The 12968-nt window shown below is 35.5% G+C and overlaps 1 protein-coding gene across 1 annotated transcript in view; it reads left to right on the top strand.

Annotated features, from left to right (window-relative positions):
* Nucleotides 1–12968, top strand: part of Cnbd1 (cyclic nucleotide binding domain containing 1) — a 367762-nt gene that overhangs the window by 221194 nt on the left and 133600 nt on the right. The window contains exons 6-7 of the mRNA XM_059253897.1: nucleotides 3905–4092; nucleotides 12208–12348. Coding sequence (XP_059109880.1) covers nucleotides 3905–4092; nucleotides 12208–12348 — 329 coding nt within the window. The remainder of the gene's footprint in view (nucleotides 1–3904; nucleotides 4093–12207; nucleotides 12349–12968) is intronic.

Raw genomic sequence — 12968 nt, 5'->3', positions numbered from 1 at the left:
TGACACTTAAATCCAGTTTATAGGTCAAAGGGGTATAGTCCAGTTGACAGTATGACTTTCTTCATGCACAACTGCTTGGAACATTGAACTCATTCTGGATGGTTGATCCTGAAAGGCCTGTGTACCGTAGAAAGGGAGATAGTAATTGACAAACATTTGCTTTAATCAACCTTTGTGTTTGGCTTCTAACCTTTGAAAAAGTCAATAATAAAGTGATCAATTAAAATTCCCTTTAGTTTTAAAATGCCTTTTGTTCTCCTTGAGCTGTTTCTTTCAAAAATATGAAATCATGTAATAATAACTTTTTTAAATCTTCAAAAAATATTTCTTTGAATTTTGTTTGTAATGTAGATTAACTATACCATTACTTTGCATAAAAATTAGTCCTACTGGGGGAGATTTTCATGAAGTCTTAATTTCCTAGGGTCTAGCATTCTAAATTTTATGCCTGAGAAATCAATATTTCTGTAATATTATCTGAGTCATCTAAGATACTTGAACTCCTTCTGCTTAAAATTTATATGAAATTGTTTTACATATTTTGAAATATAATAGGAAGTCTGTTTTTTCAAAGCTTACATTCATCTTATATTATCAACAATTGTATTCTTTCACAACTCATTAAATTAGCATCATGTTTTATTTGTCAGCATTTTAATTGTTCTTTGAGAACTTAGCTGTATATATTTTCTTCAAGCAATTTTTATGGTGTTTAAATATTTATTTTTACACATTTTAGCAACTAACTTAAAATATCTCTAAAGTTTTCTTTGAGAAGTTTTTGTTAGTTTTATTTCTGCTATAATCCAGTTATTTTATTAATTTAAAGAAATATTTGAGTATTAATTCTAGAATTCTGATACACATAGTATACATTCTTTTTCATTGAGAATTTTTATGGGTGTATAAAATCAACATGCTCACAGTAATTTACATGTATGATATAGATATATTACACACATATGCAGCATACTCCTATGTCTTTGTTTGCATGACTGCAAATTTGTATGTGTGTATGTGTGTGTGGTATGTTTTTCAGACACAGCAACACATCCATTAACTTAGAGAACTGGCTGTACCAATATTGGAGCTCTGGACTTAGAGACAAGGTTCAGCTTGTCACTGCCTTCAGTTTCATGATTTATAAAATTAGAGCCAGCGTGGTACCTGATCCAAAAGATAAAGATACATCTTTATATATTATGTCAATAAAGATACAAATGGTAATCACAAATAATATATTTCAAACTGCCTATAATGTAACAATATACTTAAAACAGAGGTTAAAAATAATTTGCTGTCACGAGTGGGCACTCATGTTCTTTTAACAGTTTTCACTCATTATATTAATGTCTTAATATTAAAACCAAAAGTATGTAAAATAGTCTTAGTATAAAAGCTATAGTCCCTTTTATATTTCAAATACACACACACACACACACACACACACACACACACACGCACACACATACACACACACATAGAGGCACACACACACACACACATATATATGTATATATTAGGAATAAGAAAAGGTCATGACATATGTTCTGAGCTAAATATTTTTTGCATGATTCTGTGACTCTTCCATTTTGTTTGACTCCTTCAAGGTCTTACTATAAAACAAATTCACCCAAACAGAGATAATATATAAAAGTTGCCAGGCAGTGGTGGCACATGCCTTTAATCCCAGCCCTCGGGAGGCAGAGCCAGGCGGATCTCTGTGAGTTCGAGGCCAGACTGGTCTACAGAGCGAGATCCATGATAGGCACCAAAGCTACATGAGAGAAACCCTGTCTCAAAAAACCTGCATGTATGTATAATGTTACCATCACTGGGCAAAGCCTGAAGGACAAGGGATGTTCTCTTGAGAGGATCAGTAAAGTTTCACTCATCCCCAAGGTGACCAATTTTATTTGGAGCGTGCTGCTTATGGTTATAGTTCCTAGTGTGACAGTCATGTCCTAATTATCACGTGTACTCTGGCTGCTGATGTTCCATGAATTGTAAGGGAGATTAATGTGAAATAGCTTTTATCACAATGATATGAATTGTTAAGGTAGAAATCCACACATAATCACATAATATTTCTTTTTACAATATCTGGCTTATTTAAATATACTGTTGCAAACCAAATAGCATTGCATTTGGATGTTACATTTCTGAGAGTTAGCTATAGCTTCTCCTTTTATAAAATATCCTTCTTTAAATAGAGTTGCTGAAATCTGATGTCTTGTACATGGGCTATATTTCTGAAGACAATGTAACTATGTATGTTGGTAACATATGAACTACTCATGCTTAGAGCCAAGGAAAACATCAGCAATATCCATACAGACACAGGTTCAGTTTTTAAAATGGAGAATTAAAGGTCATTGTTCAAATAAATTGTGGACTTATTTCTGTTAAATCATAACAAGACACCAGAAAAAATAACTTAGAAAGTGTCACGATTGTCTAACTGTCCTACCTTTCCATTTTAGTTTCAAGAAATTTGTCTTGGTTCCAATATCATATTCTGGTTCTTACCAACATGAAGAGTGGATGTTAATATTTGGAAAGAAAGTCTTATAATATTTTACTAATTAGATGGTATTGTGTGAACATGCATGTTAAGAGTATGTGGGAAGTGGTATTTTTAACATTACCTGATGGCATCCAATAAACTTACAGCATTCTTAGTTAAGGAAAAAAGACAATTTACACTGAGAAAGCAAGCATCAGAATTCACAATGGCCATATCTTTTTATGCTTTTAATGTGACCTAAGCAATACCAGTTTAATTTGTCCAAAACCTGAACATAGATGTCTCTGTGTCTTCTGATTTACTTCTGTCTTCATCCTATACAATCAGTCACAAACAATCTAATTAATATAATTGTTTTTCTTCAGTCTCTTACAACACAGAATATGTACTACCCAGAAAATAATACATTTTAATCTTAGACATCCATGCAAAACAAATGTCTGCTGAAAAAAAGCATTATCATTACTCTCCAATGGCACTGAAAGGGTAATACTTGAGAGAACTAATAAGTTAGAGAAAAATGCAGAGAATATGAGCATTTGATGACTTTTGGAGTAGTAGAAAGACGTACAATTGCCTCTGAAAATCAGTCAGCAAAGTTCTGCTTACAGAAAGTGAATGAGCACTATATAGGATATCTCACAGCACCTTAATGATGTTCTCCATTCATAAAGTGATGTAAGCAGTTGTGAAATGGGGAAATACACAATCTACTTTCCATATCCTAAAGAATATGTTTTTAAGATCTCAAAGTGACTTTTAATTGTATCGGAATACTAACAGTGAAATCCACTTGCCAGGACTGCAGGTGCACAATGGAGCTTCAGGAATTAGGTAGGACGATAGTTTGTGGAGACAGTGTGGAGGAAGACAAGTACTGTAAAATTCAATTAGCTTCTGCAAACTATTTACACAGTTTGTCCACTATCTGTCTAGAGCAAATGTTTTGAAATTACTAGTATGTATGTCTTGTATATAAAATAGGCAAATGGTGAATTTGGGGGAAGAGGATAAAGATGAAAGGTTTTTCTTAATTTCCTTATAGCAGCTTAAATCTATTGAAAATGACATGCTACCTTGTTCTCTTTTATATTAAAATCTAATGTTTTTTATTAAAATCTAAAACTATACGTCATGGTTTTAAAAGGGAGGAGTAATGATGTAATTGTATGTTAATAAAAATAAAAATATTACAAACTGAAAAAAATAGAATAAATCAAACATTCATTTGTTATTCTTCTTATTTGACTATGAATTCTTAAGTGTTGCACTGAGGGTATTGTGATACTGTAGGCTGTAAAGAATTTGCCAGAGGTACAGCAGGTATAATTGACGTGTTAGTCAGATCTTTATCTATTTGGTTTCAATTTATTGCAGTGATTGGTGATGATGGACTTTATGTCATACTGAAGGGCCATGCTCGACCTCGGGTAAAGGTAGTAAAAAGTCTGACTGAAGACGATGACTCAATCATCTCTTCAATATCCAGGGAAAGCCTTGCTTTTGATGCAGAATTAAAAGACTCTACACGGGCTGAGCTATACCTGCCTTCACACGAGTTTCTGGTAAGAGATTTTAGTTTTTATAAATGTAGAGCTAAACTATTACAGAATTTTTATCTCTTAGATTTCTAGATTCCAAAATCTTCAGGCACTTAAACTGGCCCAGGTAATATATCCTTCAAATACAAATGATACTGATAATATTGAACTTAATATTTGACTGGGATTTTTGATGAAGGAAGCCTTCAGAAGCATATTGCACACTTGCAATGACTACATATTGCATTTTATACACAGATAAGATATAAGCAAGGCTGATTCACTGGAAGAGGAACTGTGTTTGCTTTGGATGAAGGAGCAGGAACGAATGACTTGGGGATTGGTAGATGTAACACAGATCTGAAAAGGTCTTGTTAATAAAACAAACCTGGAGCCAGGTATTGGGATGAACACTGAAAGATCAGAGAAACAGAACAAGCTACAGCTGACCTCACCTTGCCAATTCCTCAGCTGATCTTGTTTCCTCAAACTGGAAAGCCTCTGTGTCCTCATCCAAATGGATCTCAGCTGAACTACTGCTAAAAGCTAAAATCTTAAAAAGGCTCTAGTTCCTGGTCCTCACACCTTATATACCTTTCTGCTTCCTGCTATTACTTCCTGAGATTAAAGGTGTGTGTGTCACCATCCCTGGCAGTTTCCAGTGTGGCTTTGAGCTCACAGAGATCAGGATGGATCTGTGCCTCCAGAAGGGTAGGATCAAAGGCATGTGCTACCACTGCCTAAACCTATGTTTAATATAGTGGCTGTTTTGTTCTCTGACCCCCAGATAAATTTATTAGGGTGCACAATATATTGGGGGACACAATATTACCACAGGTAGAGAAGATTAGTAAACCTGTGCCTTTAAAATCAAAGACAAAAATGTGTTTTTATTATGTTTTTCTTAATAGCAATGCTAAAGGAATCCTGGAGTTGAATGCATTATAATAATTAAGACATTATTATCATTTTTATAGAAAATAATGACTATTACTGTATAAATACAAGTTCATTAGCTTTTGGATTTATGTAGACTCCTTATGGGGGTTAGATTAGTGCTTTTTCTTTTTCTTAAAATATTTTTTGGTTTGTAAAAAATACCTCATTTCCTCTATTCCCTCTCCTCTCTACAGTCCTTCCACATCCCCATCCTCTCTACCCCCTTTCGGGTTTATGGCCTCTCTTTCTTTAATTATTGTATTAAAGACGTATTAAAATTGAGGCAGGAAGACTCACCCAAACGTGGAGAGCATGATTCCATGAGCTTGATCTCAGACTGAATAAAGGTGACATGAGGCCCGGCTTTCATCTCTTTCTGCCTCCTAGCAGTGGATGTGAACACATGCCTAGCACTCCTGCCCTGGCACACACCTGTACCTTCAGATATTAAACCAATATAAATCTTTTAGGCATTTTGTCACAGTGAGAAGAACAGACACAGTTCTGTTTCCAGAGGTCTCTAGCCTCCTTTGTTGAATTTGTCTCTAGACAGATTTTTGAGACTGATGTGAACAGAAGTATGCGCATGGTACCTTCCTCTGTATTTGTTGTTGGTGTATAGAAATTCTTCAGATTTTTTTTAAACCTTCTGATTTTTGTAAGTCGATCTTATATCCTGATGGTTTGCTGAACTCATTAAAAATTTCTACAAGTTTTCTGGTGGAATATTTGAGCACTCTTATAAAAACATATCATCTGGAAGCAGGAATATTTTGACTTCTTTTCTGATTTGTATCTCTTTAATTTCCTTCTCTTGCCTCATTGCTCCAGCTAGTGCTATGAGCACTAAACTGAATAGGAGTCGGGGTAGTGGACAGCCCTGTCACAATCCTGCTTTTAATGGGATGCTTTTTCCCTTCAAGTTATGTTGGCTGTGGCAGTAGTAACTTCTCCACTAAGATCTGTGATCTCTCTAGCCCTGGGTAGTTAGCTAGGTTTCCAGTATCAGGGGTAAATTCCTTGCTGTTGAGTAGGCCTAAAGTCCAAGTAGATAACCTAACTGCAGTGCAGAGTCTTAAGTTCTACAGATTCCTATAGTCCACAAGAAATAGGACTGTGGATTTGGTCTCATATCATTCAATACCCATTCTTTCCTCTTTAACATGTGCCTTCTTCCTCTATAGAAGTTCTTAAAGATGTATTCTAGGTGCTTATGGGATGGCCCAGTGGTTAAGAGTTGCTCACTGCTACTACAGGGGAATAGAGTTCATTTCTCAAGACCCACATCTAATAGCTCACAACCCCATGTAACTCCAGCTCAAAGGATATATAATTCCCTCAACTGGCATGCACACACACACACACACACACACACACACACACACACACACACACACACAGATACACATAAGACACAGATTTATTAAAAATAACTGCCTTATTATTAAACTACTTACATGGACATGTCTCATACAGAATACCATGACTTCATGTTTACCCATTATCCAAACTCACGCTTGAAGCTGCAGACACATCTGCCATTCAGACCGTACTCAAAGTCAGGTAGTAAAATCTTTTCTGTGCCAATACAGCAGAAAACTCTCTTTATACTGGTCAGTGAAGTATTACCAAAAAAAAAAAAAGCATTTTATTTTGACTTCCACTAAAATTCAATAAACTCAATAGGTAAATGAAATTCATCTGAGCTATCCCAATACCATTGTGAGATTACAGTGGTCTAGGAACAGAGGAAGAACCAGTGTGAAGATGGCCTAACTGTAAGTAGAGGAAGCTGGGAAGCAGCCTAAAACACCAAGTCAGTCAGCATGTGGAAGCTGCTGCTACTCAAATTGCTTGATGTCATGTTACAGTTCGGTTTTATCCTCTATCTTATGAACTTGCAAAGAATAAATGGAGACAACTTGTGAAGATCCAAGAATCCAAGGGGCCATCTGTGGTCAGGGAAATGGGATAAAAAAACCCAAAAACTGAGAAAGGGCCACTGATGATAAGAAGTAGAAGACATAGGAAATAATTTCTCTGCATAATAAAAATTTACTGAATAGTTAAAATTTTTATGTAAGTTAATGACCGACTAAAATTATCCCTGTGTATAAAAGTAGAGCTGAATATTAAATGGCGATCAGAGTGTAATAAAAATAAAAAGAATAAAGAGTAAAACAATGAAAAGTAAAAACTGAAGCCTTAATTATTTAAATTATTATAATTTGTTCTTGTAATAAGCTGTCTAGTTTTGAACATTTAAAAATGATTTTTTTATTTAAAATTTTCATACAAATTAATTTTCAAAAATTCTGAAAACATAACTTTTGAAAGAATAATGAATACTAAAAAGAATAGTGATTGTTTCAGTTTTCATCATTAAATACTCATATCTTTGTCCCTTTCTTACTTGACTCATCACATATAGGGAGCAAATGGTGCCCGTTGCCATTGCCTTGATTTTCAACAAATCGATCTTTTCTTCTCTTCTTGGAATAGACATTTTGATTAACACAGTTTTTTTTCTTTCTATGTTCAAAGATCAGTAATACAAAAAGATAAAGAAGAATTATTTTGTTTGGTTCTGTACAGCACTTTTCCCCACTAACATCATAAATCTTTCAGTTTTCTCCTGAGATTCTTGACGGCTTCTGCAAACTACTGTAGCCAATGCTTTGAAGTTGGCTTTATGTTTTACTGTGGGATCTTCCAGCAGATTGCCTCTTCATACTGTCAGGTTTTCCTCCTTACTTGATTCTTCCCAGTTGTTCATTAAAGAACAACTTCAGTGTTTTATTCAAATACCCTCTGACATTTCAATTCACCTCTGAGCTATTTTCTGTGGTGCATTTTGATTAGTTTTTTCTCACATTAGAAACATTTGGAATTAAATTCCCAGTTATTAGAGGTGTATACAGATTTATTGAAACCATTGTACATAGATGACCTGGAAGTACATGCTGTGTGTTTCTGGTCTGTGACGACCAAGCATCATTTCTTCACCTATGGAAATAAGCTAGGTCATGAAATGTGCATCTCTATAGCAGGAGTGTTCCTCATAGGTCAGACACAATTATCATAGGTTTTGAGAGACCAAAAACAAGTACCACGAAGAAGATGTTTATGCTTTGTCCTGACTTGCTGATGGCAGAAAAATCCAATGTGCTTATCCGTAGTCCACTAATTATATTTTGTTCCTACAAGGTTCCTAATTGAGCACAATATAAATGACAATTTTGTTTTATTGTAAAATTTTAGTAAGAGTATAATATTCAAAGCATATGATTGGGTGTTAGGATCGGTTCCTATATACAACCATTCTTTCTTTTCTTTGACAACTCACAGCCTTGCACATGCCAGACACTTCACCACCAAGCTACATCTGTAGCCTTTAAAACAATTATTTTGAGGGACAATATAATTACTATAGGTTAGCTTGGAATTTAAGCACCTTTTGCCTTAAACAGACCAAGCTACACAACTGTCTCACTTATGCAGAGGGCCTAGTCCAGTCCCATGCAGCCTCCACAGCTATTGTTCATGAGTTCCCACTAGCTTGGTTTGGTCATCTCTGTAGGTTTCCCCATCATGATCTTGATGCCCCTTGCTCATAGAAACCCTCTTTTCTCTTGACTGGACTCCTAGAGCTTGGCCTGGCCATGGGACACTTTGATGCAGGGAGAGGGGTATGCACCTACCTCAATTGAGTGTGCCAGGCTTTGCTGACTCCCCATGGGAGTCCTTATCTTTTTGGAAGAGGGGATGGGGGGTGGGATGTGGGAGGAAAGCTGGGGTAGGGGGAGCTGGAGGAAGGATGAAAAGGGGATCTGTGGTTGATATGTAAAATGCATAAAAACTTTACTCATTAAAAAGTACCTTTTGCCTTGAGTTTCAGGAGAAGCTTGGATTAGAGAGTATGATGCTATGTCTATTTTTAGAAGCATTTAAAATTGCTTGTTGTTTTTTTTTTCCTCACTGCTGGTTAGTTGTATATGCTAATGTGACTGGACTAAGGAAGTTGGTAGCTGGCAAAACAAAACATTATTTCTGGGTGTGGTGTGCCTCCAGGTACGGTGTGCCTCTGGGTTGTTTCAGGAAGAGATAAAGTATGTGAATTAGAAGATTGAGAGATAAGAACCACCCTTATCAATGTGAGTGGGCAATGTTTTGTCCATTGAAAACCTGAGCAGAACATAAGAGTGGAGAACGGTGAATTGGTTCTTTGTTGAGTTGAAGCATGCAGATTCTGGTGCCTTTGGTCATTTATTATGCTATATATTGACACATAGTGTCTATGTGTTGTACATAGACTTACCATATTTATATGTTTATGCTATGTGCAGCTATTTTATTAATACTGATCATAATTTTTTACTATGATTTGATTTTTTCTTTTTATTTTTTTTCTAAATCCTGACTGATATAACTTGACTAGGATCCCTGGTCAAAAGCAGGCATATAAACTTTTAGCTTGGTTCTGCTTACCACAGTAGTATAAAAAGTAAATAAATGCTTGAAAGTCTATCTTTTCTGAATAAATAATTATCTTCTGGCCTTTTCCTTATGTTAAGTTTTAGAAACATTTACACATCTGTATATGTTTGGTTTCAACATGAGTAACAGTAGACTCTGCCTTGGATGACAAGGCAATGGTGGGCCTGGCTGGGAGTTTAAGTGACATTTTCAGATTCCTGCTGTGATCTGAGGGACTGAGAAAAGTCATTATAGAAAATAGGGGGTGGGGTGGGCTCTGGAATCAGTTCTGAAGATGAGGAGGAGACTTCCCAGGTCCTAGTGCAACTCTCTTCATAGTTTGTAGGGTATCACTTGGCAAAATAATTTTCTTAGACTCAAAATATAAAGATTCTCAAATATCTTCATGTCCCTTTCCTCTGAGTTATATCAGAAAGAATTTTAAAGATGTTAGAAACATTCCACATTAATCATTTAAATTTTTAGTAATCAACAATGTGATTTACATTTACCAACATAGTATTCAAATTCCTTGCATTATTTCTCCTTAGGTAGTGTATTTTTCTGGCTGAAATTTATCATATAGTTACTTGTTCAACATAATATATGGAACCAGCATCTTATTTGTTTTTCTCTAACTCTACCTTTCCATTTTATGTAAATATAAATTCCAGGTTGGAAGTTACTCTATCTGAGCTCTTTGAAGATGGCCATATTTGCAGAACAAAGTAGAAATACTATAAAAATGAAAAATGTAAAACCAATTCAATAATATCATTACAAATGCAAAAGGTACTGAAAGCCTTACAGTTTCACCATTAGCATTAATCAAGAAAGAAAGCTTCATAATTTTTTAGAAGTCAGAGAACTTCTTTTACAATGACTTGCTAAGTAATTTAGACTAACAGGATCATAACAAAATGCAAAGGAACATAAGGGATGAAATGTCTGCTTGAAATTCTTGGTAAGTAACAGATTTGTAAGGAGGCAACCAGAAGAGCGGAACAATTAGGGTTTGTCCCTCAACTCAGAGCATGAGTGCTGAGCTCAGACCCAGCTCACTCTCTATGGATTCCTTTATCTGAAAGGCTTAACTTGGCAATTACTGTTGCTTACAGATGATGTTTCCCACACTCTTTAGGTTCTTCTGGAGTTTTTGTCTGATAAGTGCTTCATATTGTCTGTCCATCTCTGAATCTGTTCAACGCCCTTATTTCTATTCCTCCCATACTTATACATTTTACATACTAATTGCATGTTGTGTATGAATTCAATTTGATTTGCTTCATTCTTTAAATAATGTATCTTTTCAGTATATTTTATTTGTAGTTTTAATTTAGTTATTTTTCCTTCCAAAATATTTTTGTTCTTTTTTATTTCATGTTTTGTTTTTATGTCTAAATGATTCAATGTGAATAGGTTCTTTGGTTTTTAAAAACATTCATAGTTGATTTTTCTTCATTTGTGTTCACTCATGTTTATAGTTTTCAATCTTGTTAATCATCCAAAAGCTACTTGCTTCCATCGGGATTTTCTTTCCTCCTAAACTTATACATGAATTTAAACATTTTATCTTCTTGGGCTATTACTAGAATTTGCATTAACTAGTTAGTTGTGAGTCTTGTGCTATGTGAAAATGGGAATGCTCACACATTCAAGTACAGAGCAAGATTGTTCATTTTCTGAAAATTGTGACAAGTCTCACAGCTAAAAGGCAACTTTCTGTTTCTTTCATGGATTAGTGGATGCAGCTTTTCTTGTCTGCATTTTACATGCCCAGTGTTCATCAGAGTTCCCAGGCTTTAGGATCAAGTCCAGGTCCTCACCTTACATGGTAATGAATCTTATGTTCTGTCCTACATTCTAACAAGCTCCAGAACTCAGTTTCTCATGACCTCATCCCAGTTAAGTAGCACTGTGGACCACTTTGGCCTCAGAAGTGATTCTCTGGTTTAAATATCCTTTTTTTTTTTGGGGGGGGGGAGGCATTTACTATGACAATCCCAATGATTTATTTCATCAAAAAGAAAAAGGATCAGCCTTTTTCTGTATTTAAAATGCAATAGTGACTATCCCCACCAAATAGTATCTTGAATAGCCATATTGATTTGAGGTCTAAATTCTCATGTAAATATGCCACTTTTCATTTATATTCTCTATAGTTTTTCCTAGGATACTCCGTGTGACTATGAATTATCTCTTTTTACCATGGTGACTTATCTATTCTAGTGATAACATTCTCTTTAATATTTATCTGTTACATATTAAATTAGATAACCCTACATGTATATACACATATGAATGATTTATCCATGACATAACACTGTATTCATTTCATTTGTCACTACCAATATACAAGGCTATTAATAAAGGAGCTGTATATTGAGTATTTGCACCCTTCTTTTATCAAATAATTATTTAATTCTGACTCTATGCCAAATATTTTCATGACACTTGAAAGGAATGAGTGAATAAAACAAAGCAAAATCTTTTTTCATGGTATTTTCTTGATGTTGCCAAAGAGTAGAAAATGTGTTGAGAAAAAGGCGTACTTGGAGACACATGAACCATCCTTGCAAAGGTGGGGGGACCCTTCTTCCAGAGCAGTGGAGCTATGAATACGTGAATGAACCTAGATGGTTCATACGTTTCTCACTGGTGTCTATGTGAATAGGTGTCAATGAGCAATAATGAAGTCTGCCTGCCTCTTGATACTTTTCACAGCTGAGGAAGTGGGATACCTTTGGCTCACTGGAAGTTGCTGAGGCTGAGGCGGAAACGGATGAAACTCTGCATTCAATTGTGACAGAAGATGACTGTGAAATCCTTAAAATCTCTGCAAAGGAGTATGAGAAGTTAAAATTGGTATGGTGTGCATGTCTGTTTTACTTTTGAGATTTGACTTGACTATAGAGACCATAAATTATGGTTTATTTGATGAACAGCGCTTCAGCAGCTTCTTTCGGTACCTGGCATGAAAGCCAGGTCCTCCACGGGTGTGCACTATGAGTACTCTTCCTGCTTTTTATGAATTTCAAAGTCATTCATTTACTCATTCAGCAAATAGGTATTTTGTGTGTCAACAGTATGCTGTTTGCTGGTGACTCAAAATGATCAGAGAGGTCACGTTACTATTGCTTTCAAGATCTCAACAGTCGGCACTAATTTTCCTTCAGTATCTGTGCTAGTCACTTTCTGTCAACTTGACACAGACCTAGACACACCTTGGAAGAGGAGATCTTAGTTGAGGAATCACCTACATCAGATGAAATCATGGGCATATCTGTGGAGCATTTTATTGATTGCTAATTAATGTAGAGGGCCCCCCCTCACTGGTGGTCCAATTCTTGGACAGTGGGCCTGTGCAATATAAGAAAGGTAGCTGAATAAGCTGAGAGAGCAAGCCAGTAGGCAGCATTTTTCCATGGTCTTTTCTTCTGTTCCTGCTTCCAGTTTTCTGCCTTGAGCTTCTCTAGATGATGGGT

Source organism: Peromyscus eremicus, chromosome 2 (assembly GCF_949786415.1).
Source record: "Peromyscus eremicus chromosome 2, PerEre_H2_v1, whole genome shotgun sequence".
NCBI lineage: Eukaryota > Metazoa > Chordata > Mammalia > Rodentia > Cricetidae > Peromyscus > Peromyscus eremicus.
Note: the sequence above shows the minus strand (reverse complement) of the source record. Positions and strands in the feature narration are given on the sequence as shown.